This window comes from Anas acuta, chromosome 14 (assembly GCF_963932015.1).
Source record: "Anas acuta chromosome 14, bAnaAcu1.1, whole genome shotgun sequence".
NCBI lineage: Eukaryota > Metazoa > Chordata > Aves > Anseriformes > Anatidae > Anas > Anas acuta.
Genome location: NC_088992.1, coordinates 15,691,685 through 15,717,601, shown reverse-complemented (window position 1 = coordinate 15,717,601; position 25,917 = coordinate 15,691,685). Strand labels below are relative to the sequence as shown.

Genomic DNA, 25,917 nt, shown 5'->3' with positions numbered 1-25,917 from the left:
AAGCAATCCCACAATACTTGCTTCAGAGTCACGATCAGAATAGTGTGCATAATCACCCAATGTTCACCTTGCCAACAGCTACTTTATATTTAAATTCTTTCAAAAGTCCCTGAAAGCCTCTGGAGTCACAGCACTCTGGGAATCCCATAAACAGGGCAACCTCTCAAGATTTACATACTTACATCTTCTCAGCTTGAGAATATTTAAATGGTTAAACCTTTTAACTGTTCTCTGGCATATAGATTTTGTCCCCATAACAGAAAGCTGTCAGCTAATTCACACTGGAAAATTACTGCATCTGGGTTCCAGTAAGTAACTCACTGAAAGCCTGCACTACACGCACAAAAGAACTATAGGAAAAAGGGGCTGAAACATGTTTAATGCTTTACTCAAGAACTCTAGACCCCCATTTTTATAGGGCAACATGTGAGCCATGTGTCGAGTGATATTTTCTTTTTTTTCTACTTGGAGAAACAGCATCTGTAAAGAGTCCTGGGTTAGAAACAGCAATTGTGTATTGCTTCAAACTAGTAAAAATAATATACTTTCCAGATAGAAAAAAAATAAACACAACCAACTAAACAACAACAACAAAAACCCAAGAGTTTGATAAAGCTTGGATTTTAATAGTTTCTTTTGCAGGGATCAAAATAACGGGTAAAGTTTTAGCTTTCCTTTTACCTGCAGCATCTTTGTTGTACCAAACACAACATGAATTTAACAGCGACAAACACGCCAGCTCTATCAACATGCACCAGGTCCCAGCTTCTAAGCACTTTCATGCTTATTACTCTCAGTGATGTTAAACTACCTCCCTCCTTAATATGCAGTCTTCTCCTAGTGCACAGACTGATCGCAGAGGCACTGAAGTACTAACAAACTTGGGAGGTATGGGAGAGGAAAGGAGCTGCCAGAAAAAGTATGTGCAAAAGGCCAAGACAAAATAATTGGCTGTCTGCAGGAGGAGATGAACAGCTTGCTACCATCGCAGCTCAAGGTTTGTCATAGCCAAACCATATGTGCTCTTGCTTGTCCTTCTCTAGAATAAGATGGCCTATGTTTGCAATTAAGATCTTATGGCTAAATTACACACCTGAATAATCCTCTGCTTAACATAGAGCAATTTTGAACTATTTTACAAATTAGCTCTTTCTCTTTGCTCATGGATTTATAATCAAAATCCACACCTATTTTTGTATAGCATATAGCTACATGTACTTCAAAGACAATGGCACACATTAAAGATTAATCATGACATTTTGGACTTTCATTTCTAGTTGTGTCAAGAACGAAAGGCTTACAATAACATGTTAAAAAGCTACATTTTTTATTTTACATTTTATTTCATTTATTGTTTGGGAGTTTTGTGGAATGGGGTGGGGGGACATGAGATATGAGCCAGAATCACTTAGTTTCATATATCACATTCTCTGAGTACATAACCCAAGATGATATTCAGAGTGCTAGGAATAGAAGTTCTTCACATCTGCTCCCTCTGCTGACTGGCTGAAATAGTAACTGATTTCCTTCTCTGAAGGAGTTAAGGGTTCCCAGTGTGATTATGGAGACGAGTGAGTGGAATTTGGAATTTCACATTTGGCTTAGGAAATATTTTTATGGTACATTAATAAATACTGACGAGTATATCTTATCCCTGATCATGACAGTGTATTAAATCACACATGGCACAAAATACTTGAATACACAATAGATTCTGAAATGGTTTCTCCCTCCAACTAAACCACAGTTGGCATGAAAAGGATACAATACTGAGCATGGCTGGTAACAATAAGATAGATCTTTCTTATTGCCATTTTGCTTGCATGTGCAGATACTTGCAACACAGTAGCCCTGAAGGATCTAGATATTCAACCACAAATGCTAAATGTGTAAAAACAATCATATGGCAACTCCACCCTCACATCAGTCACTGACCAAATTTCCTTTCTTGGACTTTGCTGAATCTTTCATTTCCTCCACACACTTAAATTCTCTGTGTCTATTATCTGTTACATGCACTGCGCTATAAAACTGTTGGCATCTTACCTTTATTTCAGCCCTTGCCTCCCTCTTGCCTGACACAGAAACAACAGACAAGCACATCTCAGTGAGTTTTCAGTGGAAAAGATGATTATATTAATGTCAGAAGCTGAAAAATCAGTAAATCTAGTTAGTATGTAAAATAAAGAAGAGGAAAGGATCATACTTACAGCAGCTGCAGAGACACAAGATCATCAAAAAGTCCCTGGGGAATCTCTGTGATCTTGTTTCCATAGAGCACTCTGAAAGATATGGGAAGACAAAATAAATCTTAAATAACAGACCAGTTTAGTGTCCTCCCGTCTCTGCATTATCACCTTTATTGATCTTGTGCACCATGCCCAGGATCTGTGGGCATTTCATTTAACTACTGATCTCATTTTCTTTTCAGAGAGCACATGGTATTAAATGAGTCGTTATGATTCAGGCTTCGTCTGGTGTTGGAAAGCATTTCTAATGTAGAAACTGGACATCATCCAAAAATTGTATCTAAAATATTTTTCATTCTGTCAAGGTTTTTTTTCACCCTTTTTAGAAGTATTTTAACCATTGAAAGGCACATTGCCTGATGCAAAAACAGCTCAGTGATAGTGAATTTAAAAGCCAAGAAGCACAAGCTAGTTGTAGATAAAATTCCATGTGACTGTCCCTCTTAAGATACAATAATTGGCATGAAATGTGACAGAGGCATCACTGGGTAAAATATTATGGCTTCACCAGCTGCTACTACAACTTCAGCTAGCTAATATACATAAAAAATAAAAATAGCCTGAACTGGGAATAATGATAGATTTTGGAAACTCAAAAATAATTTTAGGTATAGGTTGCTTATAAAAAAATTAGTAAAGAACTAATAATACAAGAAGGAGTCACTGTAAAAGCTTCCATTTATTCAACCATAAATATATACTGATACCTACAATTCAGTTTTAAAATTCAAAATATTTCATTTTTTAAAATGGAAAATAGCAGATATAATATCATCAGAAACTGAACTCAAAGTAAAACAGACAAAACTGGCAGTATAATAAAATGCGCTACCTAGGGATCAAAACAAAATCATATACGACCAGAACACTTTAATTTCAATCATTTACTCATGTGATTTCTGTAAGCTGGTAAAATTTGTCAAAACCAGAATTTGAGTTAGGAGCTGGTAAGAGAGAAGATGACTAGGCTTCCTCTGAAAATTTTATCCCTTACCTAAACATTTTAATAGACTTCAAACTGGGGAAAACAATATTTATGTAATTCTGAGCTCTGTATTGGACATGGTAAATGGTTATAAACCAGCCTAGTCATAAACCAAAGCTGTGCTGCTCATGTGCTGAAGTGGTTCATTCCCTGACTTTTTAATGTGGAATAACATGCAATGAATCAAACAACCACGTGAGGCTTGGATGCTGGCTGAAATCCTGGTTTACCCCGTCTTTCAACATTTAAATTATTATGGCGAGTTGAACACACTGAAAAACAAACACTTAGCATGACGGGCCATTTACAAGACTCTCTGGCCTTCACAGAATACGGCCACTTCAGTTTGCTCTTCATCAGTCATTGGAAGTATATCACCTCTGTGGGAGAGTTCCCAGATCAGCTCATTTCTGAGCCTAAATACAATGAATCTAAATAAAACAACACAACTTAGATATGAAATTCTAAACTTGAAACTTCATTTTTCATGTCTTTTGCAGTTTAGAAGGATCTGAACTTCTACCCAAGAAACTAATGATCATAGCGTTGTATTTTCTCTAAACAAACAACATAATTTCTGTGTATTGCAGAATCAGGAAGCTGGTTTTTAATGTACTGTTACAGTTAATGGGTTTTGTGAGTAATGAATGCCAGTACCATTAAATTATTTTTCCTAATTTCGTTTTCAAATAAAGTATGTAATAATAATAAATAAAATACATTAATAATAATAATAATAATAATAATAATAATAATAATAATAATAATAATAATGATAATAAAAGTTAAAACATGAAGTTAGTGCCTACAGAATCTAGCATACTTCTATTTCAGTTTCCATTTTTTACAAACAGTATTTGTTTAGCAAGTGCATCACCTATACACAAAGTTTAGATGACAAGCTTCCTGAGGATGTGTGAACATTTTAGTTCTGTGAAGTAGCAGGATAATCACAGCTGATCGGTAATGCATAATACTACAGAATAGAAGGAAGATTTCCGAACCTAACCTTTACAAATGCCTGTGGAAAGAAGGAAAAAATCCCCATTCCACACTAAGGGTTATTATGGCAGTAGAGGTAGTAAACACTGATGTAAAATAAAACCTTAGAGAAATCTCAATATTTGTACCTAGTTGTTAGTTATGGTACTACTTAATACAAATACCAAAGTCTAACTCCGGTTGGTGCAATTTTTCATTTACTTAGTTGAAAGTAGGGAGGTCATAATGCTGAGTTCCACTGAATTTGAAACCTTGGATGTGTTTATACAGCCTGTTTATTATTTTGAACTAAATAAAACTCATTAAATGAACTTCTAAAATGAAATAAAGCTTCAAATTTTAGAAGCTATGAAAAGAAAATAAGCAGTTTCAAACCTAATTGGTCTTCTGTGCTTGTGGCACATTAGCATTCGAACAAATTAACAGCTAAACAAAAGTCAGTATGAGAGCTCAGGCACTTGTCTCTAATTCATATTCATGTTCAGCACTACACAGAGCCAAATTAGCTAATGCCACTGTCTGCCTGCCATGCCAGAGCTGAAGTCAAACGTTTGGTCCTACAGAAAGAAGCAAAGAGGAGGGGAGATGCATAATAGCTTGCATCTCAGTTTTTGAGTTACTTATTTCCATTTACTCTTATAGAAAGCATAGAAACTTTTCCTCTACTCAGAGCTCTCATTATTTCTATTTAAGATAGGAAAATATACTCGTCCCCACAGATGTGAACAACGGGCAGGTCCTTGATTCAAGATGCTTTTGTTCTGAATGTACCAATTGCAGCACTCCAAAATTGTACTATGCAGTGAGTCAGCCTACCAAAAAGATCAGCCAGGTTAGGTACACCCCATTAGTGCAGCCACTGTCCTCCGTGTCCTGTCCTGCCTATCTCAGAGGGAAACACTGCAATGTTTCTGGAACAGCAGCTTTGGGAGGGGACACAAGAGGGAAAGGAGGGGGACTGCAAAAAACAAAAACAAACAAAAAAAACAGCACAAGCCAAACCAAACCAACCAAACCAAACCAAACCAAACCAGACAAAATACTAACTTGATAAGGGCATATAGCAGGGAACTAATCCAGTCAGTTAAGAACTTCTATTCAAATCTCCAGTGCTCTTACCACCAGAGATAAATTTTAGAAGATTTGTTTAGGTTATTATGAGTTCTGAAAATGCACATACACTTGCATTCCTTGTGTATTTTGGTTATATTTAGCAGGATAAGCAGGTTTATCAGCTGTTGTGCAAGCTTGGCATGGAAACATAACTCTCCTATCCTCAAGCATCTGAAATTTAGACCCAAAATATTTTTATTAAAGCTGCACGAATAAAGTTAATATGTAACAGAAATCAGTTTAGTAACTGCTGTCAACAGACAATCAGTGAATCAGAATGACATTTATCAGAATGTTAAAAAAATACTACAATGTTCATTCTGTGCTCCTGATTGTTGATTGCCTTCTCAACTTTGGTGGAAGATCAAATTAGCCACAGCTCTGACAAATGTCATTTACTATCAGGTGGAGAAGATAAAGCTCTAAACATGATGTGCTTTTTGGGGAAAAAGGTCAGCTATTCCTTAATTCTATATTCACAATGCTAAACTTGAAAGTGGGAAATAAAGGCTGAGCCAAAATTAATTGAGAGACTGTGAGATTTCCTTTTTCTTATCATTCCTTTCTATTTTTGCACTCCACCTGGAAGTATCCTTTACAATGGTGGAAACCAGTCTGAAGGGGGAAAACAGTCACAAAAATGTGTAAACACATCAGACTCGCCAGTGCATAAATGTTATTCTTGTCTTTTCCACAAGGCAGGAACATTTAATACTTAACGACCAGCATGGGGGATCCCTCACTGCATGTTTAACTCAAGCAAACTTCGCTCAGGTTTTTTGCAGGTGGCTTTTCTAACATCAGCAGGTTGCCGTTACGGCATAGGTGCAGCTGAGCCACGAAGGGGTCATATTCTCAGTAGCATGGAGAGCCATCAGCTTGTCACTTCACAGCTAAATGCTTTCAGCATGGCCCCAAACCACAAACTGCTGTTCTTCAAAAGCACCTGGCAGATTGGCTCGCAACTCACAGCAGTTTTCAGGCTGCCATCAACCTTCCAAACCCTGGGAAGGCCAAAGCAGATGGAGTGCAGCCCCCTGGCTGCACTGCAAGCATCAGAGTGGGTGCCTGGAAGAAGCACCCTAGTTAGCTGAAGAGGCTGTGTTTGCTGAAAATCCAGTTGTATTCAGCTTTTTACAAAAAGTGCTCTAAAAATGGGACTTTTTTTTTTTTTTTTCCAGTTCAACTAGTTGCTTTCAATTAAGAGAACTGGGACAAGGAATGACTTGTAAACCTTTCTTTTACCCCTCATTAAATTAAAATGTGCAGTTTTGTGTGTAAGATAAGTTATGATGCTTGAGTTCCTATCTGGAATCTGTAGTGCCCAAACACGCACAGCTTCCCCAAGGATTACACTAAGACTTTTCCTCCCCCAGCTGCCTACTTAGACAGAGCCTGTGGGAGTTTATCATCACTGAGAGCTCCTCTGCAACAATTTCAGCTGCAATTGGCCAAAAGGTTCAAATTTTATGCCAGAAAAGAGGAGGGGAGATTAGGATTTGGTAGGAAATAGTGCTGGCAGATACACGTTTACTCAGAAAGCTGAAGTACAACACCTACTGCATTTTCAAAAAACTCACCCATCCCCTCTATAAAGTTACTATGGATCTGCAGTAAGAAAGGATATAAGCATATTAAAACCATAACAAGCCATTATGATTATTCACCCCAATTGTGGCATTGTACTTTTATATCCCAATATAAATTGTATCTATTCCAATACACCACTAACTATGAAATTTCCGATTCAAAATTAATTGTTACAATTAAATTTCAAGTTTTGCAGATTAATCCAACTGATGTTCTAAGTAGTTAAATATGAAGATTAAACAGTAGGAACTGTCACTGCATTGCTTCATCTAAAAGCTTGGGCTACATCAGACAAAGAAGGCATTGCTTCATAGCTAGCAACAAGTACGTTATCTTCTGTGAGAAAGTATCTGAGAGCCCTTCAGCCTCAGGGTCTTGAAAGGTAAAAGTCTCAGTCATTCTTCACAGTCTCTAGACATTCTGACCTCTTGGACAGTTTTGAACTTAAGGAATTTGCAGGCTTTACAAACACACAGCCTTTCATATGCACTGAAGCTTAGCATACCTTCTTCTAAGTGTCTGAAACAGTTATTGCTGTGCTGTCCTTATTTTACAGTTCCTTGGCATATCATACTTGCAAAGGTAGTTGTGACTTAGCTGCTTGGTTAAGTCCGACTCCAGAATACGGAGCTCTTTCCCTGGAAGTTAACTCAGAGCTGTTTTGGGGTATGAAAGCCCAAGACAGAATCCCTTACTCTAAACCATATGGTTTCCAGCTAACTGTTCCTTTATTTTGGCTTGGCTTACACATTCTTACTGAAGTGTCAAATTTTGACTTTATGCAATGTCTTTTTCAGTCCTCAAAATGCTTTTAACTTTCCTTCAGACTGTGAAAACAATCCTTGCTAGGAAGAATTATATTTCCCAAGCTGCATCCAATGGCACAGGCTCAATAAGAATTCAAGTTTTCAAAAGAGGAGGAATTGATAGGGGTAAAAAACAGCAATAAATTTCTAATATCTGAAAGAAACTTAGACGTGATTTTTTTCCTGCACTATTTCATATTTCTTCATAACAAGTTAGGCTAAATAAATCACAGTAAAACTATCCAAAACAATTTGTTACCTTAAAATAAGTTTGGCAGTTATCGCAATAGACAGTATTTTATTGCAGATTTCAAATCACCATGAATGACACCACATACATCACCCAAGAGATGATGGTCTGAACGGGGCTGCTGTGTCAAAATCTAAGCAGTCTCTTGTCTTTGTGCCCAGACTGATCTCAGCTTTTAAATCGTTCACAAGCTTAATTCAGTACATGAACTAAAGCAACGGAATTCTCCCTCTGCGGTGATCTGAAATTTATTCATTCACAGTTTAACACACCGAAGGCTTAGACTATTTTGTCATATCACATAAAATGTCCCCAGATAGTCTGGATATGGCCTTCCAAACGTATACTTGTGGGAAGTTTACTGACCCTGAGAATAACGTTTATCTTTGATACCATTAACAATAACCAAATGCAGATACTATCCTCCTGCTGATATTGCGGACTGATTTGGAGTTGATTAAATGAAAAATTAGTTTACTTCGTGCAGCAGTCTTGAAACATGAAACTATCTATAACTCAGCTCCATGTCCTGAACTGAGTTATTAACTACCTCCACTCCAGCAAAGTGGAATTCTTACCATGTAACCTGCAAATCAAATGCAATACAAATAGAGTATTTCTCAATCTTTTGCTTAAAATTAAGATAATGCATTCTTTTGCAATTGGTTGATTCTGCCATCCTCCTCAGTGCAATGATACTATTTGATTCCATGTTTGTATGGAAAGAAGTATTAGACAGCAACACACAAGTCTTACAATACAAAAGCTGTGTAATATTAGCATGGCTCACTTGCAGCTGTGCTGCTTACTGTTTTTAAGATTTGAATTTTTCCGATGATTTGGTTCTCATCTTGCATATTTCATATGGTTCAAAATACTGCAGTATCACTACAGCTTACGGCCTTCAATGCATACCTCCTTGCATCTTCTCTTTGAGATGGATAAATATTTTCACTTTTTCAAGAGGGGGGATTTTGGTATAGAAGAAACAAAGGATATTTTTTTAACAGCTGCCATAGGAGCCAACAACAGAATTTTTTTCTCCTGAATCACACAGTAGCATCTTGAAGATGGAAGACATTCTTTTCTATGTCTGCATCTCAATAGCCTTACAGCAAGCACCACAGCTCTGTTCTCTTAAAACTAGACCCCATCAGAGTCTGGATCTTCCTGTGCCTTCGGTTTTGTCCAGAAACAGGTTTGAAGTTTAGTTCATACCAAAAATATGCTAAGGATAAAAACCCTAGCGTCTAACTATTGGAAGAGAACTTCAGACATGGTAACAGAATTAAATCTGCAGAAGAGATGCATGGCTGACCAGTGACTCACAGAGCACAGCCAACATGGGACACAATGGGGCGGGGGTGGGAGGGAGGGAGTGAAAAGACAGAAAACTCTAGGAAGAATTAAAACATTCTTAAAGAAGAAGAAAAAAAATACATCTCCAAATGTTTCTAAGAAGAAATATGGAGTAGAAATTTATAATTCCAGAGAACTGTTGTACATATAAGGGAACAAAACCCCACTGAAAAGTGGACACAGAGAGGTCCTGGTTCCTTACAAGAACAAGCTTGACTTTCTTTTGTTAAGTGCAGAGAAAACCCAAGGTAGAAATGGCTTTTAAAAATGTTAATATTTTGTGACCTGTTTGACTCCCATAGTTGGACTTCCTGATAGAGAAAATACATGGATTTAAAATAAGAACTTATGACCTTCTAGGACTTACTAGAACACGGATCATTTAGCATATTTAAAAGATTTAAGTTATATATATATTTTGGAGGAAGCCACTTCTGTAATAATATATTACAATTATTGAAACTATAATATGCCATTTTTTTTTCTTTCATCTCTATCTAAGAACAATAGGCAGAGTACTCCAAGAAACAATTCTGCTTGGAAACACTAACCGAAGTTAACTTCAGAAAGTAGAGCAAGAACCCACTATATACAAGCCTCCACTAGTCAGCTAGACTAAAAATTTTGGCCGTTTTCCAGACAAGCACTTTCACTCTCCTGGACCCATAGGGAGCATTGCAATTGCACGCAAGCAGGGACTAAAGGAAGGAGCTGAAAATGGGAATAATGCAGGAAAAAAAAAAAGCAAGGATTGATTATAGACAGTACAGCATTACCTTATTTTTAATGTAACAAAGTTGGTTACTTTCATTTGTCAATTAATATTTTCCCCTCCTTTACTCAGCAAGCTGAAAAATCTTGCTTTTAACTCAGCAAGCTGAAAAATCCAGTTGCTCTGTGCATGAATAAAACCTCAATGGTGTCTCATTAAAATGTATGCCACCGATCACATTTGACTTACATACACAAAAAAAAACCAAAAAAAGTTACTCTCAGCTGAGCTAAAGCATTGTATGCAGAGCATCGTTCCTTCAGGGCATGCAGCTGACTAAAAGTTATTGGGGCCTCGGGCTCAAAAACACCACTTAAAAGAGAAAACTCTAGTAAGCAAACTGTCTTCACTTCTACCTCCTTGTTCCTTCCCCTTTGGCAGTTTCACTTGGAGGGCTGGCACTTCAAAGGAGTCATCTACTCTTGCAATTGTCTTCCAGTAGCTGACAGAACTGGACTGGTGGCTATAGCAGAGATCAGATGAAAATGCAACTAGATCCTCTAGTTCTGTGAAGGGCTATGACAGACTTAGGGGAGCTTTCTCCAGAGAAGCCCAGATCCTGCAGAAGAGCAAATTACCTTCCTCCATGAACATATCTACAGCTCAGAAACTGAAACAACTAGTAAAGTGACTGTAGGGGAAGAACCTGCCAGAAGCCTGTGTGAAAGAGCAGGGAACTAAACTACCTCTTGCCTATCAGCCACAAGGAGAACATTTGTAAGACCTACCTGCAATGAACAGCAAGAGTGAAGCCTTCCAAAAGAAAGTAAAAGCCAATGGCAAGCACAATGTCAGCATGCCTACAGCGTGCCTACTGAAAGAGGTTAACAAATTCAAGGCTGGAGTTAATACTATCCTAGAAACCAGCCTGCCGAAGAGAATAGAAATGGACTGCTTGTTACAACAGCTCTGTTATGCTGAGGTAGAAGGAAACTGAAGCAGAGACAAACACTGAACAAAGGCAAGACTATTCAGATGCAGTTTCCTTACTTTAGTCCTTACTCTGCTGCATCTCATCTCTCTGCCCTCCCTCTTCCTCCTTGTAACCTCCTTGTAATTGACTTCAGCACTCCTCTAACCACCAGGGTATAAACACTTAAACCAGTTTGACCTCATTTAATGAAAACACAGTTTTGGATGACCAGACAGAGAATATAGTCATTTCACTTGCTTCTGTGTGCAAGTTGTAAGTTTATAACTTCCTGCCCATTTTATACTCTCATTTCCTCTCTCTCCAATCTAATGTATTCTGTCCCACTCTTGGGGCCACCTGGGGGTATCTGAATTACTTGTAGCTAAACCTGAAGAACTTCTGATTTGGGAACTCAACCCCAGTGGAAGTGTCTTGCCTGTCCAGCTTGTTCCTACCTGGCTTTGCCAAGATGAGAAAGCTGTAGCATTGCAGCACCAGCAGTAGTTTCATCCAATGCCAAAACTGTAGTGTTCAGTAAATGTCATTCTCTTACTGAATCATTTCCAGACAGCATTGAGGGATTTGATCATTTCCACAGTAGGTTGAATAAAAGTGCTCTAACTCTTTGACAAAGGCTAGCAACACTTAATATATATTTCTGGCATTCTCCCAGCTGGATTCCGGGCACAATGAAACGCCCATCCTTCTGCATCCTGCCTCAAAGTTTCCTGCAATACAAGTTTAATACTAAGCAGCCTTCTAATAGTAGATCTAGACAACAAGTTATATAGGTTGTCAGAACTACCCAGCATTCAGAGAATAACACTATGGTAGCTTTTAGAAATAAACTACAGCCTTAAAAATGATGGTCTGTTATATGAATGAGCCAAACGTTTTAAAACTGTCTTTAAAATTAATGGAGTTAAATATCAGCACAATTGAGTTTACCCTCTTGTCTCCACCTAGGCCTCTTTTCCAACACTCTGTTCTTGTTCGTTCTCCATACGCAGCTTCTGACCTTGTATTGCTCTGTTTCACCAACTAAAAGCTTCACTGTTTTAATAGTGCTGTGAATAGCTAGGTTGAAATATCACTGCATTTGAATACAGCTTGGTATTACAAACAGTTTCTGTGCTCTATAAAGAGAAACGAGTGGCTGTCAAGAGATCCTACCTTCATTTTAGCTTCTGTATGAAGTAATATTTTAGTCCCTTTCCAGCTTAATAAAGTAGTAATTACAGCTAAGAAATATAACCTTTTTTCTTAAGAGCTCAGGTTTTTCCCTAGCTAGTTTGAAAAAAAACATAACAGAAAAAACACAAAAGTGCAATCTTGGTTCTGTACCCTGATTAATATCATCAAACACATTTGAGCTGTGATACGTTTTTTTCTGTGCCATGATGAGTTGGAGGGCATGGATTAGCCTGCAGGTGCACAAGTACAGTAGATGAACTAATGCAACTTGGGGGTGTTCAACTATTAAAAAAAAATCATAGAGATGTGCAAACAGTTCCTTCTCCCAGCCTTCATGACCAGTTTTTCATTTTCAAAAGATTAGATTCTTCATGCAAGTTGGCATTTGCTCACAGAAACATAAGTTCTCCCAGACAGCACATTATCATTTTTATTTCTCTTACATGCAAGCTCTCCCCAAATACTCATTCAGCTCTATTTTCTACTTACAATGAAATGAGAGATTTCAAGCCTTTGAATGCATCAGGTGCGATGTCAGATATTTGATTCTTGCTGATGTCTCTGTAAAGAGAAGAGGGGATTAAAAGAATATTTGTAAATTCAAATTTGATGAAAATAGTTTTGCTTGAATACTTTTATAACTGTGGTGTTTTGGAAGAATATACTTGGTACAAAAATGGAACTAAAAGACTATACTACCTCAGAGAAATTACAAACCACATAAGAACACAGATATGCAAGTTCCAGGAACAATCAGAAAACATCAGTCAGTATGACAGGCTGAAGCCTCAACATGTTGCAGCTCTCCTGTTGATAATGTTATGGACAGTCAAACAAATAAAAGTTTTATGAAGAGCTTTGAACAACAACAGTGAGGTAGCCCAATGAATAAAACCTATTGGTAAAACCATCTTAAGAACTATTAATAACGGAGGTGGCATTGCGACTCTTTGCAAGCTCTCCCTCAGGGATGTGGGGCAGGCTGTACCAACGTTCAAAGAACGTTTGAACGTTTAAATGTGGGGATGAAAGGCTAACTTAAAAACATAGATGACTGTATTTTGATCTTAAGTGAAATCATAGATAAGATGAGGAGAGGCACAGACACCCAAAGCAGGTGCCCGTGTCACAGAGCTCAGCCCTGTACCAGTGATGTTTGGGTTGTAATGGCCTGGAGAAAACAAGCAGTACAAAAATCTGCCATGACCATGATCTGGTGCAGTAGGAGAGAAGAGGACTGACGCAGCAACGGCAGTGCTGCCCAGATTTTCAGATGCAAAGGAAAACACTAGAGCATTTGAAAGGACCCATGAACCTCTGATGCCAGTGGCATTGTGGGGGGCACTCAACATGTTGCAGCCTGCTGCTGGGAGCCCCAGTGAGACTCCACCAATATTCTAGCTATGATGGAAGTGGAATTCAGTTATACAATGCTGTAATTTGCTAGGGAAAGTGAGTTCCTGGTTTGAAAAAACAAAACAAATCAAAACAACTTTCAATTTTAATCACAACCAACCATGTATACAGAGATCAAATACAGACTGCACTTTTTTATTTTTTTATATATGGAGCCAAATTTACTATGCTTGGGATACCGTTCAGAATTGGGTGCCTTATCATGACTGTCACTGCAAACCAATCGGTCTGTCAATCAGTACAGCTAGGTGCTTAGCTAGGGGCATAACTTTCAGCCACCTGGCTGCATTCACTGACAGTTGGTATCAGTAGTATCAAATCTTTTCATTGATGGCTGTGGCTGTAGTAATGCAGTATTTCATACTTTTTTTTTTTTTTTTTTTTGTCTGCTGGGTCAAATGCTGACAATCCCAGATTGACACTAAATAAACATTCCTCAAAGAACTTGGTAATCAGAAAGTCAGTAGACTTTACACATGTTTTGAGGCATAAATTCTGCTGGAAAAAAAAATAATCATTTAATTCCTCTGTTTTCAAATCTAGCTGCATAAAGGGGGATTTTCTTTGGTTCTTTTTTAAGGCTCATGAAACAACTGTTCTGCAACTTATTGGTGTTTTCTGTCTGAGCATCCTGCCTACAAGGAGAACATTTGGTGAAGGTTGCTTGTTCTTCAGCTCAGCTCACAGCAGCCAAGTCTGTGACAGTGAAAATAGGTATGTGTATTTTTATACCTTTTGTTAAATCTGTTTAGACTGTCTGCTAGCATTTGATGGTTTTGGTCTAGTAATTCATATGTAAGCAGAAGTCTGGAGGGAATTTGTGCTATCTGTGTATTAGGGAATAGTAAAACCTATCACAAAGAAATGAAATCATGAGCTTGCTGACCAACGACGATCTGAAAGGGGTCATCTAGTTTTTGGAAACAAGTATTTCAGCACTATTTTATTGATTTGCTACATTTCAACATTTCCATCCTTTCTCTCTCCTGTGTCTGGATGCTAATGAGTATATAACTAATGGTGTCTGAACATGCATAAATGCCATGCTGGGTGATGACTCTTACCTACTTCATGCAGATGCACTACAATCAGCATTAGAAGATAATTAGGCACATTATTTCCTTTCCATTAGAGCCCAAGCTCCACTGCTGTTGGAAAAGGAAGCTCCATCTCCTTCTGACTTGACTGAGGCAAAGGGATTCAATTATGTCATTGTACTTTTGTTCCCTTCCTTTAGTCCGCTGCTGGCCGGTAAGATCTTCCTAGTCTGTGCTTGATTTACATCAAGACAAAGAGATAAGGGTTCTTCTAACCTGCACAGCTAAGTCAGTTTAAGCCTTACAGGGCTCATTTCCATAGTTTACGGTATTACTGAATCACTCAGAGGAATTGTGGCTCTTTAGCTGGAAATGTAATGAACTTATCAGGATTCCACCCAGGCAGGGAATACATTAGTCACATCACACTCGTCTCCCTGCAGCTCTGACAGTGCAGTGAAGATGATCTTCTTTCAAAAGGTTGTTTAACACACCTTGGAGCATGGCTGTACTCTGTTACCAGTTAGGGATACAAATTGTTTTTTAACTTTGAAGCAAGGAAGGAAGGATACCCTATGAGTCACTGTATAACATATGACTGTATGGCAAAATACATTGGCTTAAATGTCTTTACTTTAAAAGGTTTTGAAACAAAACATTTATTTTTAGATTCAGCCAAATGCAAAACTATTAATAACACTGGATGAACAACCTCTTTGTTGACTAGCATTATTAGAAACACATTAGTTGATAATCTTATATATTTTAAAGTGGACTATTCTTATTTGACAAGAGTACTCAGTAAAAATCCACGTCATGTAATGTTTTAGCTTTTAAAAGCTGCTTAACAGAAGTATCAACACCACAGAGCTACTGAGAAGACTGAAATCTCAGTGTGTTTTTGGCTAAGATATAGTAAAATGAATGTGACAACACAAAATGTCATTACAAGCACTAGAGTTAGAGAGGTACAGCCACATCTTTCAAAGTGTGTTAGTCTTGTGCTACAAACTCGTTTGTTTAAAGCCTCAGAAAAGCAAAGACAAAATGTGAAGGAATGACATAAACTTTGGTACTGTTAGGTTAGAAGTTACTGAACTACAGTACAAGCACAACAGGTGATATGCAAATATATTTTAGAAGGCATGTCTGGGCTAGGTTGGGATGTACCTCAATCAAGCCCATAAAACCTCTACTAGAGGTTATTGAGCAGAGAGCAGGAGTTGTAACGTTCCCTTCAAATCAGGGGAAACATCATTCTGGATTATGCAATTCAATTGTGTGTTTGAATCCTACAGGTGCCACATCTGCATTCTGAGACTGATACATTTAGCTTCATTAAATTTATTGTGTGAGAAGATGTGAGAAATTATGAGAAGTCCACGACACACAAAAGATTTCAACTCTTCACCCTGGAAGTTCCTGAAGAGACATTCTAAATAACTATAGCTAGCTGCAAATATAAAGTTAAATTAATATACACACATCTACAACCATCTCGATTTATTAAGTCATGTGAAGATTATCCTGGACAAGCGGCTCTTACCTATAAACCAGTGCCAGTTATCTAATTATTTAAGAAAAAGAAATGGCATCATCTTGCAGGAAATACTCGGTGAATAATCAAGATACTGAGACTGCTGCAAGTGAGCAGTCTGTATCCCTACCGTTCTACCATATGTACTCACAAGAAGGAGTAGAACACAATAATATGATTCACAATGTTGTGTTAATATTATCCTCTGAGTTCTATCAAAATATTATCTATAATAAGAAGAAAAACAAATTTATTCATTTGCACTCTGGGTACAAACGAAATCAATAAACTTCTTGCTATTACACTACTCACAGAAATTACCGTGAAAGAAATTAAGAAAGTATAAAGACTTCAGTGATATCAAGCATGTCTTGCTATTACCTAAATGGGAAAGAATGAATAATTCTTTTATTTTAAGGGGTAATTTCTTGACCAAAGGATGGTTTTGTGTTAATAATGCTGGGATTCTTGCACACAGAAAAGATAATGTCCGTTATCTCTTCGAATCACTGATCAACTGTATTTAATTAAACTTCATGTACGATGTAATGCCTGGTTTAGAGCCTGTGTCCAGCAGCAATAAAACTTCAACAAGGAGACAGGTCAATAACCACGTGGCAAAACACCATGTCTGTTATGGGACATTCTGCAGCCTATCTATCTACCCCAAGTTCTTCCGGAAAACACTGCTATGTTAATTAAGCATTGATAGAGATCATCTGGAATGATAACTTACTTAACTATGAGTTCAGATCTCATTGATTATGCCAATAATAATTCGGAAATCTGTTAACACAACTTGCTAACAGAATCCTACTCTTATATTCCAATATTAATCATTTCACATAACTGGCACACCGGTTTGGAGAAGCAAGTCAAATTAAACTTTTTTTTTTTTTTTTTTTGTCAAGTCCCATAAAGCTAGAGTCCACAAATCATGAAAAATGAAACAACAGTAAAACATTGCTGAAATCTAAAATTAGTTATACCTCAGAAAGAACTCAAATGGTGACTTTAATTATGGAAAAATTACAAGTTAGGTCACTGAAAAGGGATCCATCATTTTTCAATGAAATTACTATCTTGCTATCTAATACAGTACTTCTTTAAAAATACATACAGCTATATTGAAAGTAAGACAGGAGAATAGAGACTCTAAGATTGATGATTTGACCAGTTAAATATTAAGATCCATTTTTACAGCTCTTCAGCTTTAGGAATTTGATAACTCTGGAGTGGCAAAAACAGTAATTTCACTCAAATCCAATGTTACAGCGCAGGCTCATTTCAGTTTCCAAAAGCATTACCTATCTGATGATTCAGTAGCCTTTTGTCAAATGAGTTGACAGTTTCTTAATTCTAGTAAATATTAGTAAATTATTAGTAAATTAGTAAATATTAGTAAATATTCTAATAAATATGTTGGAAAACAACAACTGTAAAAGGCACCTTTTTTTTTTTTTTTTTTTTTTTTCTCAGCCTCAGCACTGAGTACACTGTCTGAATGACTTCTGGAAGTTAATGGTCCAGTGGTGTCCATCAAAATCTTGATAGGACAGTGAAGCAGGAGTAACTTGTTTTACCATTGTCTGTATTATAGTTCTGCTGTCACAATATCTCTCATGTTATAGTTCTACTGTCACAATGCTTCTTATATATCACTTAAAAACAAAAAGCAAGACCAAAGAGAATACCCAGGTTATCTGCATGAGAGTGCTGCTACAAATCAAGATTATCTTTTTTTTATTATTATTATTAATAATTTTTTTTTTAATCCAATCAGACTACACAAGAACTAATATGGGAAGAATTGTCTGTATATCTACTGGTAATTAAGAAATGAAGAAAACGAGCTCCAGCAAGCTTCTTTGTTTTCTTGTAAACAATCAAGCAAATGAATGCACTACAAAAGTCCTAACCACTCTGCAAGAACACGTACTCCTGCTAAAACTTGGGTCAGCTAAATGGAGTGTTCTGAACAGAAACCAGAATGAATGAGAGAAAAATAAAGAACTTAAAATCTTTTCTGAGGAAACAGATTTCTTTGAACAGACTAACAGTTGATTAGCTCACATCATTTTTAATAGAAAGTGAATTTAACCATTATAAAGGATTTCATGCACTGGTAGGCATCCTGAACCAAATTCCATTGTTGCTTACACTTTGAAGAGATTATTTGTGCAATCCCCAGTGATTTCAACATAGAAATTGCCAATATGTTTCTAAATGCTGAACTTGAAGCTAGAAGATTCAAGATTGCTCTTGTATGTTGGCCTTATCAGTAAGACTTACATTCTCTTTAGTTTCTTGTACTGGGTAAAAGCTCCAGGGGGGATGATTTTGATGAGGTTTTGTTCCAAACGTCTGAAAACAACAACAAAAAAAAAAGGAATATACATGTTAAATGCACAAATGTAGGACAGGAATTACATTAAAAATTACAACTTTTTTTTTTTTCTTTTTGTACAAGTATAAAGCTATTTATAGAGGTTTATATGTGAAAGAGATTTTTTTTTTGAAAGGCACTAAATAGGAAAAATACTGAGGAAATAACTTTCCTTAGAAAAGAAATTCATCTCACTGATTACATTAAACCTGTACATAAAAAAAGCCACAAGATATAGAAATTGCATCTTTAAAGTTCATGAAATTAAAAAACAAACAAACAAACAAATAAAAAACAAACTTAGGTGTATTGTATTACTACTTAGTCAAAATTAAGGTAGAAAATACAGAAGCTTCCCCTGACCAGCTTCTGCAAATAGTAGGCAGCTATCCAAACTGCAAGCTATGCTATTTGTGACAGCTTAATGAGCAGATTAATAATACTACCAGAGTGACTCAGGAGCAACAATCTGTGGGAACATGCTGAAATTCCTTCCCTGTATCCACCACTTGCATTAATAATACTTCTGCAAAACAATGTGGAAGGCACAGCGGTATAAATGCAGATTTTTAATTTTGAGAGGGACAGAGGAAAAAGGACCGTGTCTTCCAATTTTAACTAACAAATACTGGAAGTGTTCTAAAATATAGCCCAGCCTAAATGAAAAAGCTACTGTTCTCATTTCTGAGATATGATTTGAAAGAAATATTCTTTACAGAATAGCATAAATGCTGATATCAGTAACAAAATGTAAGCAGCTTTAAGATACCACATCCAGTAACCACTGAGATTCATTTCTGTGCCTTCACAAAAACATTTTCAAGCCTTTGACAGCGAGATCCCCAAATACCTGCTCAAAAGACTGTCTTCTCCTCAAATGAACCCTAAATATTCATCTCAATTAGAAATGTAAAACTGGACCCCCCTACAACAAATTCTAATGTCCATGGCAGCTAAAATTCTACAATCACACTTGGAATTGAAAGCAAAATTTGATTTTACCTAGCTCTTACTAAAAGTTGTGTATTTTTCTTTTCCAGAAATGTGATAGAAACAAACACTTATAATAACAAAAATCTGTGGTTGGAAATGGTTTAGAATTGAAATGCAAAAACAGACTGGAATGGAGGAATGAATCACTCTACGCATTTAGAGCTGCTGCAGCAGTGCAGAGGAGAGAAAAATGTTAAAAAAACAGGAATGGAGATAAAATGAGATGCAGAAAGAAGTAAATCATGGTTTTTAAAGGACTTTGGAAGAATGCAGGGAAAATGTGCACAGCCCATCAGCCCTCTACTGCACAGCGTATCCTTCAGTTGATCTGTGCTTTCAATAGACAAAAGAAAAGTCCCCTTGAAAATAAGATACTTTACTAGCTCAGTTATACTCCAAGAAGCTACTTAAATCATGAATATAGTGATACTCATACAGTCAATTGCACAGCCTTTTTTCTTTTTCTTTTTATTTTATTTCTGTAGTACTCTACTGCAAAGGTTGTGAGCAGAGTTAATTCTATTCCTTGTTTTGTGATTCGAATTAGTTTCTGAGACTTCCCTACCAGTTGGTCTAAATATAACATGCATCATTCCTGGCAAGTCCACAGTGAAATGCAAATTGCTGAAAGCTTCAGCACACTACTATTATTGGGTGTTTGTCACCAGAATTAGCAGTACACATACTCTTCCCATAAAAGCTTTTTGTCAGCCTGCCAGTTTGGTGTTTAACTCCTCCCAAGTCTTTCTATGTAGACACTTCTAGGAACAAAAGAGAGCCCAGCTCATCAGATTCTTTGCCTCATGGATGGAAACTGGGGGTTCACACACTGCACACAGGCGCAGAGCAGCCCTTGCAGTGACAAAGTACAGTGGCAGAGGGAAACATGGCTCCATTTTATCACTGCTCAAAATTCCAAGGAAATTTCAGTCACTCAGAAGTAGAAATACACCCAGAAATAACCCCATGATGGGCAAAAAAGTCAAAATCGGAATAGTCACAGCCCAAGCAATAAAGGAGATTTCTAGATAAAGTGGAGAGGAATACTGAAGAAGTGCTGTTTCACAGAGCTCCCTGGATGACTTCTTCCTCCTTTCCTATACCATTTGCAGCAGATGGCCTGTATACAAATAGACATACAAGGCTCTTGTCTTCTGCTGCTAGATTTTCACCTTATTGCCTTATTTTTTTTTTATTGTATGAAGTTCTTCATAAAAGAAGAACTGAAGACTCCACATAATACATGGTTTAAGTGCACTACATTTTGCAGCTGCTACCGCAAAGGCAACAAGAAGTTGGACAGAGCTTCTGTCATCAGGGCATGTTCTCAGGTGGATTCCCACTGGGAACAAAATGCAGCTGACCTTGAAGCCTTAAATAAAGTGCAGCATTACATAAACAGGTACTTAAAAAGTATGAATCACTAGTCTGACTTCAGTTTATTTTTTCATAAATGCATGTATAGACTGAAACACATAAGCTGAAAAACACGATGCAGTTACACAAATAATATAGTAGAAAACACATTTTTTGTATTAATACTTGGAGCTGTCTGTGCTCATAAATGACATGTGAAGGCCAGTACAGGATTAACAACCTCTAGGAAACACTAGGTTTTGCCTGAAGGGATGTTGGCAATTTCAAGTTGATGAAGACTTAATTATAAACCAACGTTATTCATGCTGTAATGGGTAACATTGCTGCTAGAGGTGCCATCTTTCAAATAAAGTAAAAACAGACTTCTTATCAAGTCTTGTCATTTTTTTAAAGTGAAAGGCTAGTCCAAATTTCACAGCTACATTTTATTTCAGAGAGAACTATCTAGTTTACCTACAAAAAGAGCTGTGCAAACTTCATTTTTCATTGTCTACACCTACATGTTATGAAGTGCTGTCATACAAAAACAACCTGTGCTAGTGCAAAGCAGCAAGCTGATTTTTTGTGTGTATCACTGGAATACTATAAATACTATAACTTGTAATACTATAAATTAGGTTTACAACACATCTGAGAGCTTTGTACAAGAGATAAAGTCCTAAAAGTGTAAACTTTGATCATTTGAACTACTGTCTGCCACATTAAAGATTTCTTAAAACTCAATAAAATTTTTTCTTGATTTTCCTCTGGTATTTCATAATAAGATTCATTTAAAAGACTCCACGAGTAGAATTCACAAAACTGATAAAATAAATGGGCCATGTTCAAACCTCTTGGGCTTTTGTTCCTCCTTCCAGTTACCCATTTCACTGTGCCATGTTGCCTGCTGGCAGCTGTATCGTTTCAATGAATTGAAGCATATCTCCCCCCTTCTGACATACAGCAATGCTGTCTGCCTCTCAATGCTTTATTTTATTGGCTTCGACAACAACGTCAAAGGACAAGAACAATTTCCTTTCTCCTCTCTAATATATTATCAGAGATTGGAAAGTATGTGGACCCAGTGGATTCAGATACATTTTTCTTGTAATAACATGATGCTAGACAGGATAAAGTATTCCTTTTTCCCACTCTTTTTAAATAACTTTGCAGCAATGAGAGCAAAAAGTAAACACATCGGAAAAAAAGGGGGGGAGAGGGGGAACTATGCAGTTAAATATGACAAATGATCCCAGAGCAAAGAATAAGCACTCAAATTCCCATGCTAATCCATCTCAGAGTTCACTAAGGTGCAAATCTTTTCATCACCTCCTCATCTGGCGCCTGTACTGCTCACACCCAGGATGGCAAAACACAAAGGTTAAAAAATTCTCCCTAGGCAGCCTTTGCAGAGCCGGCTCATGCTCTGGGGGATGACGGAGCCATTTGTCTTGAAGAGTGATTCCCCCTGCAGAGTGGGGGAGACAGCCGTATTAATTTGGGGCCTTAACTATCTCTCTTTCAATGAGGGAAAGAAAGAATTTGTTACTTGGGTCTCTAATGGAGCAGTTTGCTAGCAATTTTCCCATTTCAAACACCGTCTCAGCTGCTAATGTGTAATGTTTTGTCAAGCTTGCCTACCCATAACATAGACAAATCACTAGCTTGGAGAAAAGGAGAGAGGGAGTGAAGCATCAGTACTGATAATTCTTAGCTGTCACATGAATAGAGCCTACAAATGAGACGTCCATGCTCTATTAACAGTGCCACCGAGCTCTTGCCTGAGATGTGTCAGAGAAGTCCCTCTGCACTGGGCAGTCATGAGCTTCCCTGCTGGGAGACAGAGCATGAGTGAATGAGCCAGACTGCTCCCTGGATCACGTCGCTCCGCTCCCTGTGCTGGGGCTCTTCAGGCCGGCATCACTCGGACAGCCAATAACTGAAAGCAGTCGCCAGGAGAGAGAAAGCCTAAGGTCAGGTTAGTGCAGCAGTAACCTGTAGCACACACGTCTGGGAGGATGCACGCAACCTCTGGGAAGGATGGGACACTTGCTTTGCTCCTGCCCTATAAGCACGGATTTTCAGGGAGCCAGTAAAGGACCACTGGGGGGAAGTAACCCACATGTACATCACAGCCCAAGGATGGGCTTCCTTTAGGAAGGATGAAACTTCTCGAGCATGCAACAATCAGGAGAGAGCCTGTTTGTCCTTGCCAGGGAGGGAGAACAACTGGATTATAGAAGCTGCTTGGACTGTTACTTTCCATTTATCTCATATTTTTGACTTACATATCTTATCATACATTTTGCACTCTAATGATGAAAATTTCACAAATGTATTTTCAGTATCTAAGAGAAAAAGATCACTCTTAAATCCAGTTGTCTTGGGACTAGAGCCAAATTCTGCCCTGAATCTTTTCTTGCCTCTCCATCCACAGCAGGTTCAGGTAGCTGCACTGTGGTATTTACCCAAAGGCAGCACTACACAGGAGAGAGCCTCGCTGGGTAGGAAGGAATCCCGTACTGCAGTGGCACTGTCAGCACCTGTGGCTTATCCTGCAATGAAGAATGCAGAAGTCACACTGCCCTTTACACTGCAGCACTGTGCAGGGCACTTCCTGCAAAGCAGGAGGCAGAAGACCTGTAGACCCATTGCTTTACAAAGTGTTTATGGACCTACACTACCAAGAAACAGCTTTTTTTGTGACTCTGTCTCACCCCTCAGCTCTCTGACAGGTAGAAGACATAGTGCTTTGGGTGGGAAGGACATTCAGCATTTTAAATATCTCAACACTTACTGCTCGTTTTAACTAACAGACAGTTAAAACCTGTAGTCTGTACCCTAGCCAAAGACTCTACCACCACTATAAAAACCCTAAACACATGTGGTTCTCCAAGACTTTTACACTGCTACCTTTCATCACAGTGCCTGAATGACTTCCAAATAAAATTAATAATATGTATTATAACTCCTTCTCTCACTGAGCCTGCCTCTCTGCCTTAGGAACTGGAGAACTGAGAGCCAGTAAACTGTCTGCCTGTATTAATACAAGGTGACAACTAGAGTTTCCCTTCACATTCTGATATTTGGGGTTGATTTTCAGGGCCTAGCTGTCAAGCTCATCCTGTAGTTTTAAAAGGACTGCTTCTTAACTATTCACCTAACTCAGGGCAGATCTGCAAAGGACAAAATCCTATTAAGAATGAAGTGACTTCTCAGAATAAATCTATCTAGGAAGTTATATCGATAACGCCCACCAAAAGACGTCTTTCAGAGTGAAACCAGATGTTTTGATGTGTTCCCTGATACCATGGTGTCCATTTAAAAGTGGTGCTGGTGATATTGGATTTTCTCTCCTACTACAGCTTTTAGTAGTTTAGTTTAAGCTGACACCAGTCACTAGTTGAGCAGTTGGTCACACTAACAAACGCTGGATTTATAGTGTCAGACACACTACAAATCCACCAACTCTGCTGTATTTTAATTTTTTGCCAAGCACTGTACAGACAAACAGGATGACATCAGATAAATCTGTGGTCTGTTATTCTGCAAAACAGTTTTTGACATAACACTGATGTCCATAGCCATATAGCTACAGAATGCAGTAATATATTATCAAATCTCAGGGCCCCTCCACCTACCACTGTGATACTCCACGTTCCCAGGTAGAATTTTTGTCCCTTCTCATCACATTTCATTGTTACCTTCTCCTGACAGTCTCACTGACTTCTTTTCTCTGCTTCATCCTTGGAGTTAGGGCTCAGGCATCCACTCAGCATTCTACCAGTACCCGAGCTCCCTCTCACTGCAACACCACATCTGCGTGACCTCTTTGCAGAGCCTTCAAGTGAGTGTTCCTCCCCTGTGAGCCACCATCCGTGGGTAAGATCAGTGAGGATGTTAAAGGTACAACAGAAGCTCTTTTTGGGGTAGAATACCAAATAATGCCTTCTCACTCTTCTTTTGCTGCTTCCCTCATCTGATGTTTAGTATCACCCCTGTACATCAGGAGGATCTGAACTGGGATTAGGAGGAAAGAATTTCCCTTCTCAGTAGACTTCACTGGCTCCCATGGATGTGGGATTAGAGTTTGCAGGAAGATGTCTGCCTCTATGGCATCTGCCTACAGGCACATGGCTGTGAGTAGAAATCTGGGAAAGAAAGAGTCCCTATCCTGGAGAGATTTGGCAATTTCCAACTACAATTTTCAACTTGTAAGTTTAAAGTTGTAGTTACAACAACTTTCCTACTACTGAAACACAGCCTAGTCACATACTTCATTCAACCACCATGCAAGTGTTCATTCAGATTTGTGTTTCCAAGATGTTTGACATAGGAAACACACCAGAAACATGGGACCCACTTCTTGATTTTTGTGACACCTGGTGACTGACTGTTCAGATAGCTCCAGGGAGACCGGCCCATGGGGTATTACACAGAGGATGAGGTTCTGGCAGTCGCTTCTTTTTTCAACAATGCAGCATCTGCTCTGAGCCTCAGATCTCTGCTGAACATGTTTGCCGTGTTTGTTGTTGTTGTTGCTTGTTTTGATTTTAAATCTGAAGCTTCAAGCTCATACTTGGGACACACCTGGTTTCTCCAGTGCCTACTAGCAATCAATCCCTGGCCTACAGATACATGTCATAAATGTAAACAAGTTGTAATGTTTTTTAATGAACCACACTCATAATGGTTGCTTTACTGAAAGTGCTTTTGTTCCATTAGGTCCCAGAAAGACTACATTCTTAAACAAGTCATGTGCTGTATCACCATTAATTTTGTAGGTTGATCCAGCCTATCCTCTATCAACTTCCAATTACCTTAAGATATTTCCAGCACAGATCATTTTCTAAATTTTCTAACAATGGTATAACTAGTTCAGGAATCTGAAGATTCCTTCAAATTGGCTTCTATTATATTTGTCAAGTTGTAACTTAAAATTATATTACACTTAAGGTG

At 38.0% G+C, this 25,917-nt stretch overlaps 1 protein-coding gene across 5 annotated transcripts in view; it reads right to left on the bottom strand.

Annotated features, from left to right (window-relative positions):
* SLIT3 (slit guidance ligand 3) overlaps window positions 1-25,917 on the bottom strand; it is a 522,497-nt gene that overhangs the window by 149,647 nt on the left and 346,933 nt on the right. For all 5 annotated transcript variants that reach the window (XM_068697690.1, XM_068697688.1, XM_068697686.1 and 2 more), the window contains 3 exons: window positions 18,516-18,587; window positions 12,723-12,794; window positions 2,211-2,282 (listed from right to left, as the gene is read on the bottom strand). In XM_068697690.1, the coding sequence (XP_068553791.1) occupies window positions 2,211-2,282; window positions 12,723-12,794; window positions 18,516-18,587 (216 nt within the window). The remainder of the gene's footprint in view (window positions 1-2,210; window positions 2,283-12,722; window positions 12,795-18,515; window positions 18,588-25,917) is intronic.